At 44.0% G+C, this 21,648-nt stretch overlaps 1 protein-coding gene across 1 annotated transcript in view; it reads right to left on the bottom strand.

Annotated features, from left to right (window-relative positions):
• Positions 1 to 4,003: 4,003 nt before the first annotated feature.
• Positions 4,004 to 21,648, bottom strand: part of ARSK (arylsulfatase family member K) — a 30,036-nt gene continuing 12,391 nt past the window's right edge. The window contains exons 4-8 of the mRNA XM_084802020.1: positions 17,891 to 18,170; positions 14,780 to 14,951; positions 9,551 to 9,775; positions 7,686 to 7,910; positions 4,004 to 4,796 (exon numbers count right to left, since the gene is read on the bottom strand). Of these exons, the coding sequence (XP_084658146.1) occupies positions 4,492 to 4,796; positions 7,686 to 7,910; positions 9,551 to 9,775; positions 14,780 to 14,951; positions 17,891 to 18,170 (1,207 nt within the window). The 3' untranslated portion in view covers positions 4,004 to 4,491. The remainder of the gene's footprint in view (positions 4,797 to 7,685; positions 7,911 to 9,550; positions 9,776 to 14,779; positions 14,952 to 17,890; positions 18,171 to 21,648) is intronic.

Raw genomic sequence — 21,648 nt, forward strand, 5'->3', positions numbered from 1 at the left:
CCAATTTTTAAAAAAGAAATGCAACTCACAGGAAATGGTTTGGATTTAATGCTGCTGCTTTTAGCCCGGCTTCACAAACATATTTCAGTTTTCCCGTTGGAAGCATCAATTTGTCTTTTGTGCACCCATCACATTCATCATAGTGAAAATAGAGTTACTTGTACTTCCTGGTCTTGGGCCAGGGAGTGTGGGTGTCTGCTGCTTCCCAGGCAGGTTTGCTACGTGCAGATGCGTGAGTCAGGAGGCCTTGGTGGCTGTTTCGCTTCATGCTCATTGCTCTAGGAATCTGTTTCTAAGGTCCATCATTTTGACCAGAGACATTTGTCATTTTCGTTATACATGTGCCTGATGCTGGTCCTGATACATGGCAGGTATCAGTAAATATGTGTCCAATTGATGAATTAGTGACTATATACTGCCTGTCAGGTAATTTTGAGCAAAGTTCTGGGCTTGACTATTCCTGTACCATATAAGATGCCTTTCAATATTGGTGCCAGCATCATCGTCTAGAGGAGCCCCAGTAAGATCTGAGGGCATGTGGATGAGGACGTCTTTCTTTTCAGGGACGTTGGAGGAAAAGGTAGAGTGCTAGCAATGGAGAATTTCAATCCTGATAAAACACTCCTTCTTCAGAGAGTTTGTCCAAGGCATTTTTTTTTCTGGGTACCACATGGTCCAGTCTTTTCCTTCTGAGCAGTGCCTGACAGCCAATGGCTCCTCTACCAAATGTCAGTTCAATTATTTCTCAAAGTAATTTTACAGCTTGTCATAATGTTCTCATAAATCACAAAACAATTCTACCACTGAAACTTCATTCCACTGAACTTCAGAAAGACTTGATAAGATAGTGACTTTAAAATATAGTTTTTTTTTTTTCAGGGAACATGGCAGCCACAGCTTCTTGGGCTGCCAGAATCAGTTGTGGTCACAGAATACCCATGGGATGAGCTGACTCTGGCTCCCCAAATCCGTTTTCCTCTTTTTTTTGACATCACCTACTACCTGGCATTGGTAATGGCACTGAAGTAGCGACCAGGGTATTAGGATGTATATAGCGTCATTTGTCCCCTTTCCGCTCCTGGCTACAGAATGAAAGAAGTGGTAAGAACTTGGAAAGGTAGGTGTACTCCCACATGCTAATAGCTATACACACAAGTGGCTAGATACTTTTTTTTTTTTTTTTTTTTTTTTTTTGGTTTTTCAAGACAGGGTTTCTCTGTGTAGCCTTGGCTGTCCTGGACTCACTTTGTAGACCAGGCTGGCCTCGAACTCACAGCGATCCACCTGCCTCTGTCTCCCGAGTGCTGGGATTAAAGGCGTGCGCCACCACTGCCCGGCTATAAGTGGCTAGATACTTATACTAGCTTTTGGATAGGTCCCGGGTGCGGGTGGTGCTGTTGTCACAACTTATGAACACTTGCAAAAAGGAGACTGGAAACCAGAAAGCGATGGACAGCTGGAGCTGTCCTTCCCTTCCAAGGTAACCCTGCTGGGTCACCTTTACATGCCAGCTGACCAGAGCATAGTGCCATGCTCCTTCACGGCATCTTTCTTGTGACCATAAAGGCCATCGTGAGGACGCAGGACTCTGCCGTGACTCTTGCTCCCTGTGAGGATATCTCAAGTCAGATGCTGTATATCTGGAAGCAACAGAACTTATCATGTGAAAAGAAAAGTGAAGCAAAACTGCCTCCCGACAGCTACTACCTGACCCCAACCTGCCAGAGGCTCGAGGTGGTGGAAGGAGATGGGGAATTTGTGACTGGGTGCAGTGGTGCACGCCTTTCATTCCAGCACTTGGGAAGCAGATGCAGGTGGATCTCTGAGTTCAAAGCCAGCCTGTTCAAGACAGCCTGTTACACAAAGAAACCCTGTCTTGGAAAAAACAAAAACAAACTAACAAAATAATTTGAGTCAATAGCAAGTTCCAGGCCAGACCTACACAGTGAGATCCTGTCTGAGAGAGAGTGGGGGGCCGGGGGGGGGGGAGCCAATGCTATTCTGAGTTCAGCTTTGAATTACTGTAAATTTCTCTCTTTTGGACATTAAGAATTGTATTAATTCAAAAGTTATGTTTCTTTTTCTTTTCATGTTTTGATTCCATTTTGAATTATTCGGATTATTCAATAGTGCCAGCATAGTAAGATGGCTCAGTGGGCAAAGGTGCTGTCCACCAAGCCCAATGCCCTGAGTTTCATTTTTGGGGATTCTTTATGGTGAAAGTAGAGAAGAGAACAGAATCCCCATGCCATCTATCTATCTATCTATCTGTCTATCTATCTATCTATCCATCCACCCACTCACCCACCCACCTACCCATCCATCCTCCAAACCACCCACCTATCCGCCCACCTATCCATCCACCCACTCACCCACCCATCCGTCCACCCCCCATACCCATCCATCCACTCATCCATCCATCCACCTGTCCTTCTGTCCATCCGTCCATCTATCCATGTACGCTGTAAAAGCCTGATAACTGAGCTCTATCCCTAGACCTCATGTAAAAGTAGGGGACAGAAACTATCAATATTGTTTTCTGGCCCCCACATACATGTCCACAAATACTATACACATAGGCAAGAAATAATAATTGAATAACAATAAAATTTAAATCAAAAAAAGAAAAAGCTACTGTAGACAGTAAAGGGATTCAATACATAACAAATAGATAGTGTGCACAGACAAAAATAAGAATGAGATAAGGGAAGGTCAACTGAAGTAGAGTTTCTAACAGGGCCTCCGAGTCAGTAGGTCCAGAGACCTTAGCATGACTGACTCCATAATGAAAGTGCCATCCATGCTGTAAAACTCAGTTCGCAGACAGGACCACCTGCTAACACTAAAACAAAGGCTAACCCATTGAAGTCTGTGGTTCTGGGGAAGTCTAAATGGACTAACCTGGCTTTTTGGCTTCTGGCTAGCTGTTCTTGTTAACTAAAGAATGTCAACCCAGAACGCGGTTTTTGTGCTTGAAAGGTCACTCTGAGAGAGAGGCTCAGGGGTACATTGGGAACCCAAACACCCAGTGTAGCCACCAGCCTGCTATTGGCTTAAACCCATGTCCGACCAGTCTTCTCTGGTAGATACCCCACAAGAAAACAATAAACAATGTAACAACTAGGAATACAGTCACTTCCGGCTCACACTGAGGCCACTGATGATAGGGCTTCACAAACACAGCAGTGAGGCAGCACTGAGGTTTCCTGGTGCACGGGCGGTATTTTTCCTTCTTCAGACAGGGTTTTTATGTAGCCCAGCCTGGCCTCTATGCCAACGTGTAAACAGAATGTCTGTCATCAAGAACTTAATTCTCTCTACATTAGGTTACAAAATTAATGACTTCATTTAACAGGATTTTAAATCCCAGCATTCGGAAGGCAGATCTCTGAGTTCAAGGCCATTCTGGTCTAAAACCCTTAGATCACTGATCCATGAAGAATATATTAAAGATCTAACTTCAGTTTTTAGCATTGCTGTTTTCTTCAGTTTTGTTAATTGCTAAACAGTTGACCTTTTATTGAGTTAACTGCAATCTTATGTTAAATGCATTATCTTTTCCTCCACTGATTTGATTGTGCCAAGGTCCCTTCCAGGAGTATGGCCTTTCCGAACTCCCCGCCTCTCACACACTGCCCTGTTACTCTGGGGCCCAGTGCCTCATGGACTCAACTCTTTTGTCCCACCTACTCTCGCATAACATTTCCATACAAATGTGGACTATTTGTTAATTATCACAATGGAGAATTCTTTCTTTTCTTTTCCTTTTTTATTTCTATTTTTTTTTGTTGTTGTTGTTGTTTTGTTTTGTTCTATTTTTTGAGACAGGGTTTCTCTGTGTAGCTTTGGCTGTCCTGGACTCACTTTGTAGACAGAGTAGCCTCAAACTCAGAGAGATCTACCTGCCTTTGCCTCCCAAGTGCTGGGATTAAAGGTGTGCGCCTCTGCCGCCACCACCACCCGGCGACCTAAGACATATTTTTAAAGTAAGGAAAATTAGCAATTGTTAAGGTTGTTTCAGTTTAATATTTATTGACATGAATATATGTAGCTTGAAAAAGTTTTATTATCGTCTTCCATAGTGGGATGCTCACAGATACGCCAGCAGTAAAATACTGACATGGAATCTTTTAATATTGTTTAACACATAGGCCTTTTGCTGGGCCGTCTCCAGCTGGCTTTGTTACTTAACAGGACTAATCCTGGCATCACGGCCCTCCACGTGGCTAGCTCTATACCCTCTCTGCTTTGCTGCTGTCAGTCCTTCGTCTCTGTGTCCACTGGTGAATCTCCTACGTTTGCCTTCCTCTCCCAGTGTCTCTGTCTGCCTCTGTCTCTCTTTATTTGAACCAATAGGCAAGTGAGGAAGGATGAGTATTTATAAAAATATAAGACAGCTGACGGGCCATAGAAAAACAATACTAAGATCCAGCTAGTATTTAGTGCTCTGTCAGTTTCACAATCTACAATGGAATACACAGAGACACACCTTCACACAATGTTCCACGAGTGTCTACTGATGCTGGGCGGGGCTGTGAGCCACTGGTTGATTGCACTTTCATACTTGTTTGGTTCTTTTTGCCAATCTTGATGCCACCTAAGGTGTGCTATAACATTTGAGTAATTCTGTCCTACGCTTTGTTTCCACGCGATAAACTGCTCTCTGTTGTACTGATGGACGGAGGCAGACACTTTAGGGTAGTTTACTATAGAACGCAGCTTCTGGTCCAAAGAAAGAGTAATTTCTGGAAATTCTGCAGCAACGTTTGTTAGCTCATCTGGATCTGAGGAAAGATCTGGAAGAAAAGAAATAAAATGGTTACACTCTAAAAAAAAAAATTTTTTTTAAGAGCATCACTGCTCCAGATAATGTAATGGGGTTTATTTTCATTTTACTTTCTTGAGTGTAAGGTAGGCAGTAAGCATTCACATGCCACAGACTGGCCTTTTAATGAGCAGCACTCCACATAATGATGCATTCCATCGTAGGCCAATGACCATGAAGCAAGGAAAGGCTATGGATAGTGTTCTAAAGAGCCAAGGCATGGCTATGGATAATATTCTAAAACACCCTTCCTGTTAATGAATGACCAAGTATTTTCCTGTCATCATCCTGCCATCCTACATTTTTTTCCCCTTATGTACTCTTTGATGCCAGAAACAGCCAAATCCTCATAATTAGTAAGCTGGCTTAGGATAAATTTTTCTTGTTTCTTATTTAAACTCACAGACATGTTTATAAATGTCCCAATTATAACCACCTCACATTTCTCATTTTAATAATTCCTCATTCGAATAAGCCATGTTCTTTTCTTTTTTTAAAAAAAATTATTAATTTATTCAGATTACAACTCAATTGTTATCCCATCACTTGTATCTTCCCATTCCTCCCTCCCTCCTGCTTTCATCTTTTTTTTTTTAACTAAATTATATTTTTCTTTAAGCAGCTTACTGCTTAGAATTCTGAAGGTTACAATAACCAGTACTGTTCATTTGAGCCAATGGGCATGAAAATAAGCACTTTTCTCAACCAAAACTAGTGAGAAAAAATGACAAATACTTCAGTTCCACACATGTTCTTTTTACATGGGATGAGAAGACAGAGGATGTAATTTAGAATACCAGTTTACTGAAAGAACAGCAAGTCAAAGACTTGTGGGCATTAACTTCATAGAATAAGTAAAACTGTATGTTCAGGAAAAGTTTGTATGGACCTATGTGGGTACACTGGCCTGGAGATGTCTGAAGGCCCATGTAACTTTACCAATTGACTTAAAGATAGCGCCTCCTTAGGAAAGACCAGTCCCTGAATAAATGCTAGAGAGTCTGTCATCGTTGTGCACCTCAGACCCTTAGTCACATTTGCCTTCTGCAGAATATGTTGTAAAGCCAAAATTTTCGACAACCGTAAAGATGTAGACAGATTTTCTTAACTAGGCAGAATCTACTTAAAGAAAAAGTACTGTGATGAGCTGAGGTGGCAAGATGGGGAAGAAGAGGGGGAGGAGGAGGGAGAAGAGGGGGAGGAGGAGGGAGAAGGGGGGGTGAGGAGGGAGAAGGGGGGTGAGGAGGGAGAAGAGGGGGAGGAGGAGGGAGAAGAGGGGGAGGAGGAGGGAGAAGGGGGGGAGGAGGAGGGAGAAGAGGGGGAGGAGGAGGGAGAAGGGGGGGAGGAGGAGGGAGAAGAGGGGGAGGAGGAGGAGAAGGGGGGGTGAGGAGGGAGAAGAGGGGGAGGAGGAGGAGAAGGGGGGGTGAGGAGGGAGAAGGGGGGGTGAGGAGGAGGGAGAAGGGGGGGAGGAGGAGGGAGAAGAGGGGGAGGAGGAGGGAGAAGAGGGGGAGGAGGAGGGAGAAGAGGGGGAGGAGGAGGGAAAAGGGGGGGTGAGGAGGGAGAAGGGGGGGTGAGGAGGGAGAAGGGGGGGTGAGGAGGGAGAAGAGGGGGAGGAGGAGGGAGAAGAGGGGGAGGAGGAGGGAGAAGGGGGGGAGGAGGAGGGAGAAGGGGGGGAGGAGGAGGAGAAGGGGGGGTGAGGAGGGAGAAGGGGGGGTGAGGAGGAGGGAGAAGGGGGGGAGGAGGAGGGAGAAGAGGGGGAGGAGGAGGGAGAAGAGGGGGAGGAGGAGGAGAAGGGGGGGTGAGGAGGGAGAAGGGGGGGTGAGGAGGAGGGAGAAGGGGGGGGGAGGAGGAGGGAGAAGAGGGGGAGGAGGAGGGAGAAGAGGGGGAGGAGGAGGGAGAAGAGGGGGAGGAGGAGGAGAAGGGGGGGTGAGGAGGGAGAAGGGGGGTGAGGAGGGAGAAGGGGGGGGTGAGGAGGGAGAAGGGGGGGTGAGGAGGGCTTCTCACACTGAGAAAGGATGAGGAAATCAGAAACCAGGCACAGACAGTAGACTGCAGTATCACTTTCAGCCAATGGTCAGAGGTGGGGAGGGGGGCGCTCCCATCATAGAGAGCTGCTAAGATGAGCCCCTGTGGTTAGGTGTTCTGAGATTGCTTGATGACACGACACTGAGCTTGAGTGGCTGTTCTGGGGTGCTTAGGTTTGCTGGGCTTGGTGTAGCAACTCTGTGGATTTCACTCAATGATGTCTACCCGTTACATTTAACAAGGTCTAATGTATCTGAGTTGCTCTGTTGGAAGGCAGGAACCCCTGTTCTTAAACTTAAGGAAGTTTGGCCCCTAAGGAATGGTTTCTAGTTAATAGTTCTGATATTTGTAACTTGGATGCAAACTTAGGAAGCAATAAATATCAACAGTGGCCTTGACAGCTACTTTATGTACAACATGGGGACAAAAGACAAGAAAAACTCTAAATAAAATGCTGTTTAAGAATAAATTCACAGAGAGTGATGCTACAAGGCATTTTCACAGGGTAGAAGGAGCCGGGGGTTTGTGGTTAGACCCACGCTGAACGTTTAGTTTTATGACTTCCTAGTCCGAGGCCCTGCACAGGTGTCAGCCTTTCTCCTAGCATCAGTGGAACTAGGTGTAGTGAGAATGTGTTGATCGGTGATGGAGAAACAGAACAAGTATTGGAAGCTCTTACCAGGAAACACATGGCCAAATGAGTTTGTAAACAGACCAGATCTAAAGACTTACTCTAAACCATGAGACTAGGGTAAACCACAGTAGCCCGTTCAGGCATGAGAAGCAACAGGTATGCCAAGAGCTCATTCCAGTTAGGCTGCACCAAGAAGCTTACCAAAGAGCTGAGGCTGCACTGAAGCGCCGTCAGAGTAGGCAATGTACTTCCACTGGCCAGTTCGCAGCATGTAGGTGGAAGCATTTACGTTGCATCCATGGAATTCACTCAGAATCCAAGGCGGACGGTGGACTTTGGGTGTCTGCTCACTTGTAGATGCTTCTGATGATAGTGTCAACAAAGAGTAGCCACTCAGGGTGTGAGGCAGTGCAATCCCAGCAATGTCTTTGGAACAAAAGTAGAGTGTTTTTTTTTTTAAACTAATTCTTTTTGGAGTTATTTGAGCATTCAGACACATCATCTACATTTCCCCATCACTAAGGGTTGTAAGCTAGAGATCTTATATGGATTTATAAGCTGACGGCCTAGACTAAAATGCTCGCTCCATGAGCCTTGTTCCCCTGAGTGAGGTTTTTTTTTTTTAAGATTTATTTATTATGTATACAGTGCTCTACCCGCATGTACACCTGCAGGCCAGAAGAGGGCACCAGATCTCATTACAGATGGTTGTGAGCCACCATGTGGTTGCTGGGAATTGAACTCAGGACCTTTGGAAGAGCAGCCAGTGCTCTTAACCTCTGAGCCATCTCTCCATCCCCTGAGTGAGTTGTTAATTCTCTGTTTCCTCATTTGTACAAGAGGTATAATAATAGTAATTCTATCTCAAATGTTCATCTTTGTTGAAAATTAGCTAACTTAAAATTTGAGAACAAAGCCTGGCACATAAGAGCCCTCAGTCAAAATTACTTTATATGAGGCCAGCCTGGTCTACAGAACAAGACCGAGGACAGCCAGGGCTACACAGAGAAACCCCAACTCAACTGCCCCCCTCCAAAGGAGGTCTACCCTTATTGGATGAGGTGTATCACTAGGGGCAGGCTCTCTTTCTGTCTCATGGATGTAGGTCAAGATGTCTTGGCTGTTCCTCCCACTAGACTATGCTTTGGCTCCACCATCATAGCCTCTCACCCTCTGAAAACATAAGGCAGCTGAATGCTTTCTTTTAAAAGTAGCCTTGGCTACGGTGCTTTGTCTCAGCAACAGAAAAATAACTAATGCACCCTGCAAAAAGTGGACAGAACATTCTGTTGGAGGTTGGTTTGCTGCTATGTACTCTAATGCTAATTGCTGGCCCCAGTATCGGGTTGCTGCCCAGAGGAGCACATTCTCATGTATTCCTGTCTTTGTTGTGTAAGCACTGCTCTACCTAACATAAAGTTAATAAAGTTGCTGAAGCCTGTTACTGGGCCGAAGAGAAGTGAGGAAGCAGAAGATGCAGCCAGAGGAGAAGCTGGAGAGAAGGAAGTTGCCATGGTGCAGCATGGACCATGCACATGTGGCCATGAAGGCTGGCCTGATGGAACAGAAGCATCCCAGACAGGAACAGCCAAGTAACATGGAGTGTGTAGCTGGGAGACAGCAATGCTTTTATACATCCAAGAGGCCTCTGTCTTGATTATTTGGGAACTAGCTGGGGTAGAGAAGCCCATCTAGAGTCAAATAACATTTCCACAAGAAGATTCCATAGTGGAAATGCTTATATTTTAGGGAGGTGGTGGTAGAAAGTTGAGTACTGTATATAATAAATAAAATAGTTATTTTATAATAATATAAATATTACTTATCTGATGTGTCTTATTTTATAGTTATATCCCAATTGTGAATCTTTTGAAGAGAAAATGACTAAACTGGACGAAGGCCATAGAAACCCGAGGGTCATTATTGTTGCTTTTCAGAGTACCTATCTGACTCAGTGAGTGAGACGCTCAAGTTTGTAGGATTCTGAGCATGTTGCTTTGTTTTGTTTTTTGTTTTTTTGTTTTTTCCTTCTCCAGTATCACAAATACCTATGTCACAGTACTTACCGAGCATAGTAGGGTAAATATCCACAAGAGAAACAAAATTCGGTACTTGTAGGTTGACCTTAATTCCTGGTCCCATCATCAGAAGAGGAACATGGGCGCTAGCTTCATACATACTCATTTTATAGAACTGGCGGTGTTCCATGGCCATCTCTCCGTGGTCTGACGTATATATAACAATAGTTCTCTGAAGAAGATCTAACTTGCGAAGAGCCAGAATAATTTCACCTACCATAAAATCAAGATAAGACCTGCGGATTGGCTTTACTTCGTATTTCAGTTTGTCACACTAATTTAAGCAACTGTACCCGGAATTTGTTGGGCTACTTCTCAGCCTCTGAGTAGGACCTAGTTTGCACCTGCTTTCTCCTCAGCTGAAGGACTGGAGAGAGGGAGGGGGACAGAGTATCTACCGGGTCATCTGCTCGGCTTCTTTACCTGGTGTCATACTGTCCTGGGTTGTTTCTATCAGAGAACACCTGAAGGCAGAGAGGCTTCTTCCTTTTAGTGCCTCAAATGAGGAACGACAGACAGGTCTGGGTGTCACCACTGACCACGTGATACAGATGTTAATGAGGGTTACTATCACTACTGACCCAGTTTCTGCACAATAATGTTTCACCTGTTGAGGTGGCAGCCCCCATCTCTACCCCCCCACCCCCGAGTCCAGATAGCCATCCTGAGCTCAGCATTAGATGGAGGACTCCCTCCAGCTCTCTGCCTGACTCCATTTGGAGAGTGTCTTTAGACATAAGATGCCCCTAACCACATGTGATATACGGCCTTTGACACAACTCACTGCTAGCTCTCCCATCCCTGTGCCTACAGGATAATTAGGTACTGTGTTTCTGCTCATATGATAGGAGCGTGCTGCCAAATGCAAATCCAGTATCATTAAAGTGCCTAATTCCAACGAGTTATGTACATGTATCCAGGAAGCCCCTCCACCCATGCCCCAAGAACTGTATAATTTTTTTTCTCCTCAGATAAAGTTGTATTATCTCCCTGCAGTGGTTCCTGGAGTGGTCCTTCTCTGTTGTGCTCACAGCCTTCCAAGCCCTGGACTTCACCTTCTGCTCCTTCTGCCTTTGTGGGTTGGTGACCAACAGCCCCTCAGGGAAGAGGAGACCCACCCAGGGGTTAAGGGCACTCATAACTTCCCTGCTACCTTCTCTCTTCGCCCCTATGCAGCTGCCATTGTATGCTTCCAAAGCTGACTTCCAGTTGTGGATATACCACCCTTAAAGAAGGATGAGCCACACAGATAGCACAAGGGGTGCCTTGGGAATAGCTGAGCAGTAACGTCCTTGAGAGGCCTTGTCTCTTTGACTTAAAAGTTGCCCCTCATTTAAATTATGAGACTCATAATAAAGTATAGTGCAGAGACAGAAGAAATCTTTTTTTGGTAGATCTTGAATCTGGGGTGCAAAGGTCTATATTAAATACACATATCTGCAGGTCTGTTAAGCATTGAGGGCCAAGGCTCTACAGAGTTAAAGAATTGCTTACTAATCAGGTCCCCTCCGCATCCTTACTCTGGCTTTCACTCAATAGTTCATGCTCTGGTGGATGCCTTATTTCTAAAAGATCTGATGACCTAGTCTTGTCACATGTCCAGTTAAAACTTCAGATTATATTGGGCATGCTCAGAGTGGTACGGTCTTAGACTTAAGTGTTCTGCAGTTTCCCACTGTCTAATTCTTTAGCAGGACACACGAGTTCTTCATCTATGCTCTAAACTTAGCATCCTCAACTGTCTGGTAAATCTAGCAGTCCTAGACCACACAGTATACCCTGAAGAGTGTAGTAGCTCATGGTTTTTTGTCTCTGTGTTGAATGTCCTTTCTCCTATCCTCCTGTCACATTTTCACCTTTCTTTTATGATCCAGCTCAAGCATTAGGAAGCCTTCTCTGCATTTTCACACCTAATCTCTCTGCTGCCCCCTCCCTTTTTTTTTTTTTTTTACAACTGCAGGGATATATTGTTAACTCTGGTGTTTATCTGTATGTATGTTTACCACATATGCGTGTATGTCTGTATGCACACATGAGCCATAGCACTAGGGTGGAGGTCAGAGGACAGTTGTGGGAGTTGGTTCTTTCCTCTTCCACGTGCTTGGTGACAAGCGCCTTAACTGCTGCTCCATCTTGCTGGCTGCCCTGTGTTTGTTTGCTGAAGCTTTAGAGATCAGGTACTGCATTGGGCTCTATGCTGAATACTATTAAGAAATAACACTCTTGACTCTTCTTTCTCAAGTCCACAGCTGCCCTCTGGGATGTAATTTTGTTTTCCTGTGTACATCTTTCTTAATGCTCATGCATGAAAAAGTATATATTATAAAGTATATATGGTTAAAACTATAAAGTATATTTTTTAAATATCTTATTCCTCTCTCTCTAGAAAAGAAATAACACATTAATTTAAGTTATTACAATTATTGCTCCATCCCAGGGCCTTTATATTTTCTGCTTAATCTTCCTAGAATGTCCTTCTTTTTGCTTTTCCTCAGTTTTTGGCTCACAAACAGCCTCCTCAGAAGTGTCTACCCCAGATCCCCTAAGTTAGCACAGCAGCCTCACCGTTCCCATTCACCTACACCTTCCACTGTTCACATCGCATCTACTACAGCATCTGTTCACCTGCCCAGCATCTGCTAATTGTCCTTTCTGCTGAAGACACTTCAGGAGTTGTACTGTCTCACTCACTCCCTGCAGCAGCATCAAGTCCACAGTCCTTCGCTCTAGAAGGTGCACTTGTTGAGGAGGCAGATGAGAAAAACATTCCCGAGTGTCAGGAAATATCAATGAGATACAACTCAATAGTCAGATGCAATCATGGTTAAAGAAACACTTAAAACATGACTGCCACTGTGAGGGAGAACTTGGAGGCAGGTGTGGTGCTGTGCACTAGTGCTAATACTTGGGAGACAGCAGCGGAAGGATGAGAAATTCAAAGGCAGCCTCAGCTACATAGTGATTCAAGGCCAGTCTGGACATGACCTGTGACTCCGCCCCCCCCCCCCACATGTATCTCTATGTCTCTGTGTATGTCTCTCTCTCTGTCTGTCTCTCTCTCTGTCTGTCTCTGTCTCTGTCTCTCTCTCTGTCTGTCTCTCTCTCTGTCTCTCTCTCTGTCTGTCTCTCTCTCTGTCTGTCTCTCTCTGTCTGTCTCTGTCTCTCTCTCTCACACACACACACTGAGAACTTGGAGTCTTTGTAACTTTTCATATTTACACTGATTATTTAGGCAATCTATCCACAGGGCTTCCTTTTTCTTTCTGCTGCATTCTATTTACTCAGTGAGTACTAATAGCACTGGCTGTTTGTCCTTGAGTATAGAAAGTGTGCTGTTCACACTTCACCAATGCAGTTGTGTTCTATTCCAAAATTTAGCAAATTAAGTAACACAATTTTGTGAAAACAGTTTGTCATTGAAACAGCTGCTGGTTTTTGTTTTGTTTTTTTTTCTCTAAGTAATGCTTCTTCAGCAGGATCAGGAAACAGCACTATGTGAACACGGAGAGCTCTTCTACTTTCATCTTAGGGAGGTAGGCTTGCCTGAGATGACTTTGAACATGAATGTCAGGAAACCCAATGACTGCAGGCAGCAGAGGAAACTGGTCTGAACTGTGGGTAAGTCTTACTCTAAAGGCTTAATGGAGAATGAGCTTATCTGTAGGTATTACAAGTATAACAAAGAAGTCTCTCTCTAAATGTGTTTGTTTGCTTGTTTATTTATTTATTTGGTTTTGGTTTTTCAGGACAGGGTTTCTTTGTGTAGCCTTAGCTGTCCTGGACTCACTTTGTAGATGAGGCTGGCCTCGACTCACAGAGGCCTGTCTCTGCCTCCCGAGTGCTGGGATTACAGGCATGCCCCACCACACCTAGCTCTAAATTTTTTTTTTATTAGAAATGCTAAAATGAGACTGGCACATCTGCAGTAAAACCAATAAAAGATGATAGTAAATATTGAGGTGTTAATTATTTAAACTGAAGATATTTTTCATACAGTGACTATGTTTACCTTTGAAGTAATGAATAAAAAATTAACAGATCTCATAAGCTAGCGGGACTGTACTTAATCTTATGTTATTTGACATTTTAAAGATAACTTCTTACTTTTGATTTATAAATTGGTGTTAAGATATTTCTTGTCCTCTTGGTCTTTAAGAGCTGAGCTCTGTCTCCAGCCCGAGTGTTAACAAGCCCGAGTGTTAACACTTATTTCTGGGATATGATGTACATATTGATTGGATGTCTGTTGATCTTCCTCAGTGAGAAGAATACAGAGAACAGACAAGGACTGGACACTAAAGAGCAGAGTGCTTTCAGAACTCTACTGACCTATGGATCTTACGCAGGAGCAACAAGTACTCTTAATCACTAAGCTATCTCTCCAGCTTCTGGAGTGCATTTTAAACACGTGTAAATGATACTGTGCAGCAAATATGAGCTTAAGCACTTTTCACAACACCTTAACCCACCACCTGCTCTGCCCCTAAGTCTGACATTCCCAGCAATCATAAGATTTGGATTAGAATTTTCTAATTTTAATTTGCATATGAATGATTTTATAGAAAAATTTTCATGTACCACTTTTGTCAGCAAGCGATTTTTCTTTCTAACTTTACATAAAAATATTACTTGACACCTAATGATACAAAGTATATGTAAGAAATTCACATCTGTTTGGAGAAAAGTTAGAGGTTTGGTTTTTTTTGTTTTTTTGTTTTTTTTTTTTACTTTTAATTCTTCTATGTCTCTATGTACTAGGCTCCTGAGGACCATTAAGCAAATCATCAGGTTCCAAAGAAGGTTTTTGCCACTCCCCAAATTGAGTCTTCTTCATCAGTGTTTGCAATGTGAAATTTTTCATCTCCTGGAAGCTAAGTTGCCTTACATTATCTCTCACAGGCCTGTGTTCAGACAAGTACAGACCTGTTTGAGGCCAATTGTGTTTTGCTTCAAAGAGAAAACAGCTTTCTATGACTCTTTCTTTATGTATGGACACATCTGAAAACTTAAATAATTAAAATAGAAAGGGCTATTTATTCTGTCATTAATGTGTTTTTATGAGTCAAGATCCTCACAATTCTAAGGCTGTGGTATCTAAGCAACTGCTTTACGAAACATCTGAGGATGCTCCCACAAACCCCAACTAGCACAATCACAAATTGTTGGAAAAATATTATCCTTTTCTTCATGTAATTGCTTATTAATTATACCACCTACCTAGCATGGCATCTGTCTCAGCACACATAGCATAATAAAATGCTCTAATGTTCTTAATTTCCTTTTCAGTAAACTTCCCAGTGCAGTTTTTTGTATAGGAGGAGTAATAGTCCACGGGGTGCATTTCTGACAAAGGCAACCACTTTGGGATTTTGATGGCATCATAAGCTACCTGAAAAGGAATGAGAAAAGGCTTTAATTAGGGAAGTCACAATACCCCTTCCTTCCAATGAGCATCGTGGTGGACGTCACAGTGTTTTATACACGGAACGGTTGAAAAGAATGGCTGTGAAGCATGGCAATTCTCCATGGCTCCGTAACTTTTATTTATTCTCCCTGGAGCAGGAGTGTGTGGGATTCTGGTAAGCTTTCCTTGAAAGGTCTAAAGGAGAACAGAGTTGTCTCCCAGTGAGAAATGAGACACTTGCCAATAGTGGATAATGAAATGCAAAAAGCATACTACGTCAACTGTGAGCAGTGCCTGCCTTCCCCTGTGCAGCTGACCTGCAGTGTGAGCAGTGCCTGCCTTCCCTGTGCAGCTGACCTGCAGTGTGAGCAGTGCCTGCCTTCCCCTGTGCAGCTGACCTGCAGTGTAAGCAGTGCCTGCCTTCTCCTGTGCAGCCTCTGACCTGCAGTGTAAGCAGTGCCTGCCTTCTCCTGTGCAGCCTCTGACATGCAGTGTGAGCAGTGCCTGCCTTCCCCTGTGCAGCTGACCTGAAGTGTGAGCAGTGCCTGCCTTTCACTGTGCAGCCTCTGACCTGCAGTGTGAGCATTGCCTGCCTTCCCCTATGCAGCACCTGACCTGCAGTGTGAGCAGTACCTGCCTCCCACTGTGCAGCCTCTGACTTGCAGTGTGAGCAGTGCCTGCCTTTCCCTATGCAGCCTCTGACCTGCAGTGTGAACAGTGCCTGCCTTCCCCTGTGCAGCCTCTGACCTGCAGTGTGAACAGTGCATGCCTTCCCCTGTGTAGCCTCTGACCTGCAGTGTGAGCAGTGCCTGCCTTCCCCTGTGAAGCCCCAATGTGAGCAGTGCCTACCTTCCCCTGTGCAGCCCCTGGCCTGCAGTGTGAGCAGTGCCTGCCTTCCCCTGTGCAGCCCCTGACCTGCAGTGTGAGCAGTGCCTGCCTTCCCCTGTGTAGCCCCTGACCTGCAGTGTGAGCAGTGCCTGCCTTTCCCTATGCAGCCTCTGACCTGCAGTGTGAACAGTGCCTGCCTTGCACTGTGCAACTGACCTGCAGTGTGAGCAGTGCCTGCTTTGCACTGTTCAGCCTCTGACCTGCAGTGTGAACAGTACCTGCCTCTCACTGTTCAGCCTCTGACCTGCAGTGTAAGCAGTGCCTGCCTTTTCCTGTGTTATAACTCCATAAAGATGAATATTCAGTAAAGAAATGAAATGTGTTAAGACAGGGTGAGGAATAAATTCAAATGACATACATATGAAGTTGAAGAAGAGGTTGGTCTTGAATGCTGACTGTGCTCCCATCCAAAGAACCCTGATCCACAGTCTGAGGAACTTAGGGGTCAGAAACGTATCATAGCTAGGAAGACCAGTTTGAAGAAAGGATAGGGAAAATGTTCACCTTGAAGGAACTATTGCACATATATGTACATCGGAAGCTAAAATGTAAAATATAGGAAGGTGATCCCAATAGAGAAAAATATGACAATTTGCTGAGGCAAGAGAAGATGCTTGCTCATGGGGAAGGCAGGCACTGCTCACACTGCAGGTCAGGGGTTTCACAGGGGAAGGCAGGCACTGCTCACACTGCAGGTCAGAGGCTGCACAATGGGAGGCAGGCACTGCTCACACTACAGGTCAGAGGCTGTACAGGGGAAGGCAGGCACTGCTCACACTGCAGGTCAGAGGCTGCACAGGGGAAGGCAGGCACTGCTCACACTGCAGGTCAGAGGCTGCACAGGGGAAGGCAGGCACTGTTCACACTGCAGGTCAGAGGCTGAACAGTGGGAGGCAGGCACTGCTCACACTGCAGGTCAGAGGCTGTACAGGGGAAGGCAGGTACTGCTCACACTGCAGGCCAGTTGCACAGGGGAAGGCAGGCACTGTTAACACTGCAGGTCAGCTGCACAGGGGAAGGCAGGCACTATTCACACTGCAGGTCAGAGGCTGCACAGGGGAAGGCAGGCACTGCTCACACTGCAGGTCAGAGGCTGCACAGGGGAAGTCAGGCACTGCTCACACTGCAGGTCAGAGGCTGAACAGTGTAAGGCAGGCACTGCTCACAGGGTACCTAGTATGCTTTTTACAATACTGATCCCAAGCCTTTCTGTGTTTCCAGTAGTGTACTAAATAATATATTTTGCTATTTCTATTAACAACCCAAAGGGAAATTTTAAATATTTTGACAGGTGTTTTTAAAGCTTCTAGAAAGAAATGATAATTTCTTCCTTTGATAATTAAGATTGTTTTTTGCAGTTTCATTCTGTATGGCTATTTTTACCATCCTGAACCGGGGGAAGTGAGGCCTGCCTGCACTCCAAAGATAATGTCTTTCAGTTCCTTTTAATAGACATATCACATGTGAATCTATACAGTTAGCAAGTTCTAGCATTTTATTTCCAGAATATTATCCTTTTAACAAACTCATTACTGCTTTAGTTTAAAAGTGTAAGTTCCTAATCTTTCCATAAATAATAAAGTAAGAATGAGTTAATGCTAAGTGCCTTTGCTTATGATATCAATATCTTTTTCTTGTTTGTTTTTCTTTCTTTCTTTTTTCTTTTCTTTTCTTTTCTTTTCTTTCTTTTTTTTTTGAGACAGGGTTTCTTTGTGTAATAGCCCTGGCTGTTCTAGACTCATTTTTGTAGATCAGGCTGGCTTTCAACTCACAATGATTGGCCTACCTCTGCCTCCTAAGTGCTGAGATTAAAGATGTGTGCCATGGTGCCCAGCCCCCTTTTTTTTTTTTTTTTTTTTTTTTCAAATCAGGTTTTCTCTGTGTAGCCCTAGCAGTCCTGGACTCACTTACAGACCAAGGTGACCTCTCAAACTCACAGAGATCCACCTGCCTCTGCCTCCCAATTGCTGGGATTAAAAGCGTGCGTTGCCGCACCCACATCAACGTCTACTTTTGAGCATGCATAGAATACTTACTTTTTCAAGCCAATAAGGAGATGAGTGAAATGTCGAAGCGCCAAAGTTTTCTCCTGAAGCTGGTGAAGGGTAAGGGTGTGGTAGGTTCAACCCCACGTAAAGGACAAACGGTTTGGTGTAGTTAATTGCCTCCTGCCTTAGCCAATCGACGGCTCTGTCTATAGTGTCCCAGTCCTTCTTCATCACTTTCCTCTTCCTGTCAGGGATAAGATTCGCCACAGGCCGGCCTTCTTGTCTGAGCAAGAATGCAACTTCTCTGGTCCATGCTTCCACACGATTACTGAGGGTATAGAAAGACAACTACGTCAGAAAACATTCACGCAGTCCTAGAGACTGGCTAAGCAAATGCACGAAAGCAGGAAGGGAGCTGATTTTAAGACTTACTCGTGTAAGTGTTTAGATAACTGCACCACATCTCAGTTGAAGAGTCGCTGAGTGTTATGGACTTAAAGGCAATGGAAGCCGGCGTGGTGGCGCACGCCTTTAACAACAGCACTCGGGAGGCAGAGGCAGGTGGATCACTGAGAGTTCGAGGCCAGCCTGGTCTACAAAGCGAGTCTAGGACGGTCAAGACTACATAGAGAAACCTTGTCTCGAAAAACCAAAACCCAAACCAAACCAACCCTAGACTCCCTTTGTCTAGGTTTGTGAGGCTGATGTTGTTGCCTACGGAGCATATGTGGCACTGCCAAGACACTTGTTTCATAGTCTCCATTAATATAAGTGCCTTTGAGGTGCTCTATCAGAAATATTTTTAAGGAATCTAGATAATAACTCCAGCAAAATTATATTTCAGGTTAAAACACAATACTCAGAAGAAGAAATTTCAGACTAGAAAACGACCAATGGTCCATAGATAATGTGGCTAAATATAAGTTTACCCCTCCCACCTGCCCAACTTGATCACTGAAGGTAGAAAAAGAAATTGAAGCAGTTATATAATAAAAATATTTTATTTTTCGGGCTGGAGAGATGGCTCAGCAGGAAAGAGCACTACACTGGCTGCTCCTCCAGAGGTCCTGAGTTCAATTCCCAGGAACCACATGGTGGCTCACAACCATCTGTACTATGATCTGATGCCCTCTTCTGGTGTACATGAAGACAGAGTACTCATAAACATAATAATTAAAAAAAATCTTTAAAAATATTTTTCAAAGGACATAGTTAATATATTTTCATAAAGTATCAAAAAGTAGAGTTTTAGCAGAATTACACCTAACAGATTCTAATTAATTCTAACAGATGAGAGACTCCAAAATAGGGTTTTCTGGGTAAAATTCACCATACTGTAAAGCACATGGCATCAGTTCTCAGTCTTCTGTTTGCATCATTGCTAAGCAATGCCCTTGTATGAGAGGCTGGCTTTAGGGTGCATAACACCACTGGCGTTCAGAGTAGAGCTCTGGGAGCCCCAGGAGAGCTTGCTGCATGAGGAAGGCTGGGAGGAAGCTCAGGGCTTCCTTGTTTAAGGAAACACTGAGACATTACTAAGAAGCAAGCTGGTCGCACAGCAGAGCTAGCTGCTCATCGCTGGAATGGCACTGTAGACCGTGCTTAGTCCTTACCCAGTTAACCCTAGGGCCCAGTCAGGAGTGAACCCAGACCACGGCCCTCTCTGCTGAGCAAGTTCATTAATACCAATCTTTTTCTTTGGTGAAATTATAAAAACCGTTAAGCCCAGCTGGCTATACTTTTTATCACATGACGAGTGGGTGTGATCGTATTCAACCTTTCTGAATAATCTTTGTCCACTGCATGTTTTTTTGGTTTTCTGTGTTGCTGGGATTCTTTTAATTTGTTGTGGTTAGGCTTGGAGGCCAGCTGTGGGGCTCCTGGGAGGCCCAGAGAGAGGGAGGGAGGTCACTGGGGCACGCTCATGCAGCTCTGAGACCACGTCTCCTTCCTTCGTTCCCGACCTCCCTCCTGCACACTCCTGTCACGGTGTTCTGCATCACCACAGACCCAGAGCCGATGATCCATGCACTAAAGCGTCTGAAATCTCGAGTCAAATCTTCCTGCCTTAAAAGCTCATCTCCCTCAGGAACACAATGGAAATCTTACTAACAGAGTCCTCTTAATGGTAGATGGTTTATATTAGGTTAACTTTAGCCTAGCTTTATCACCACGGACAGATCTAAAACTTGACTTTAGCACAGATTTTTCTGTGTGCCACTGCTGCACGGGTTTTCTGTGCCAGCTCCCCTGCTGTAACACTGGGTATATAATTCATACAGTAAGAAGTACGTCTGAGGAAAAATCACACATTAAAATCGATTATGACAAATGAATTTTCTTTCACTGTGAAATAGCAACCAGTGTAGGCAAACCTGTAGCTTCCTATATCTCCCACAAAGCTTAAACCTCTGTAGTTCTATTGGCCTCTCCCTCCACATTGTTTTTGTTGGAACTGCAGAAGCTAATGTGTCTACAGTAATTCCTTCACATAGAAAAATGATAGTTCTAAAAATGCCCTTGCAAATTTCTGAACCAACCTAATAAATTTATTTTAGAGAAAGGAATTCACCATTTCTTACTGAATGTTCTTTTCTCATTATGACTAAGCTTCAAATTTGATCTTACTTAAATATTTTTATAAATCTCTATGATCTTAACCTGGTCAGCAATTATGAAAATTCTGGCATGAAGTGTGAATTGGACTTATGCTACTTTACAGAACTTTTTTTTTTTCTAGACAGGGTTTCTCTGTGTAGCCTTGGGTATTGTGGACTCACTTTGTACACCAGGCTGGCCTCAAACTCACAGTGATCCACCTGCCTCTGCCTCCAGAGTGCTGGGATTAAAGGTGTGCGCCACTACCACCTAGCTACTTTACAGAACTTTGAGAAAGAAAACAAATAATGCAACTATGTCCATAATGCAACTCTGAGGTAGTACAGTGTAGGTGGGCTCACGTCAATGTTCTCCCAACTTACATAACTCAATGAGTGGTTTGTGTAGAAAGCATTTTCCTAGCTTGCATGAGGGTTTGTGTTGAGTCCCCCGTACTCACCCAAACCAAACCAAAGAACTTAATGTAAAATAATGAGGTACAAGTGAGGTGAAAACAACTGAGCTGCAATCTGAATTAATTAAATAAAAAATAAAATTAAAAAAAGAAAAATGATGTGCATGTTCAGAGAACTATACTGAATAAAAATCTCATTCAATCTTCAAAAAGATTTGGTTTTTTTTTTCCAAGACAGGGTTTCTCTGTGTAGCCTTGGCTGTCCTAGACTCACTTTGTAGACCAGGCCGGCCTCGAACTCACAGCAATCCACCTGCCTCTGCTTCCCGAGTGCTGGGATTAAAGGCGTGCACCACTATGCCCGGCTCAAAAAGACTTTTAAAAGGCACAACAAAATGGTGTCTATGATGCTTGAATGTTGTCAGATTTCATGGCTAAGCATCCCTCTATTAATACATTTACTATAGGATGCTAGTGTACCCACACACATTTAGGTATTTCAGCCTTGCTTTGAAATTATAAAAAGTCTGAAAATTTCTCATTTTCGTTGTACACTTTATTTTTGAAAATTTTATATTTCTAGATTCATATCAGAAAGAGGTGCACGAAGAAAGCTAGACTGTTATTCATGGTAAATACAAGTGCAATGCAATAAAGTCACATGGTGGTGGGCTGGGGTGTGCAACTAATGGAAAGATGCAAAGAATAAATCAGGGTATCCCTTAAGGGAGGGAAAATTAGAAATGGCATGGGGGGGGAGCTAAACGGGTCTACAAATAAAAGCACTTGCTGC

Source organism: Acomys minous (genome assembly GCF_964271855.1).
Source record: "Acomys minous genome assembly, chromosome: 11".
In the NCBI taxonomy this organism is placed as follows: domain Eukaryota; kingdom Metazoa; phylum Chordata; class Mammalia; order Rodentia; family Muridae; genus Acomys; species Acomys minous.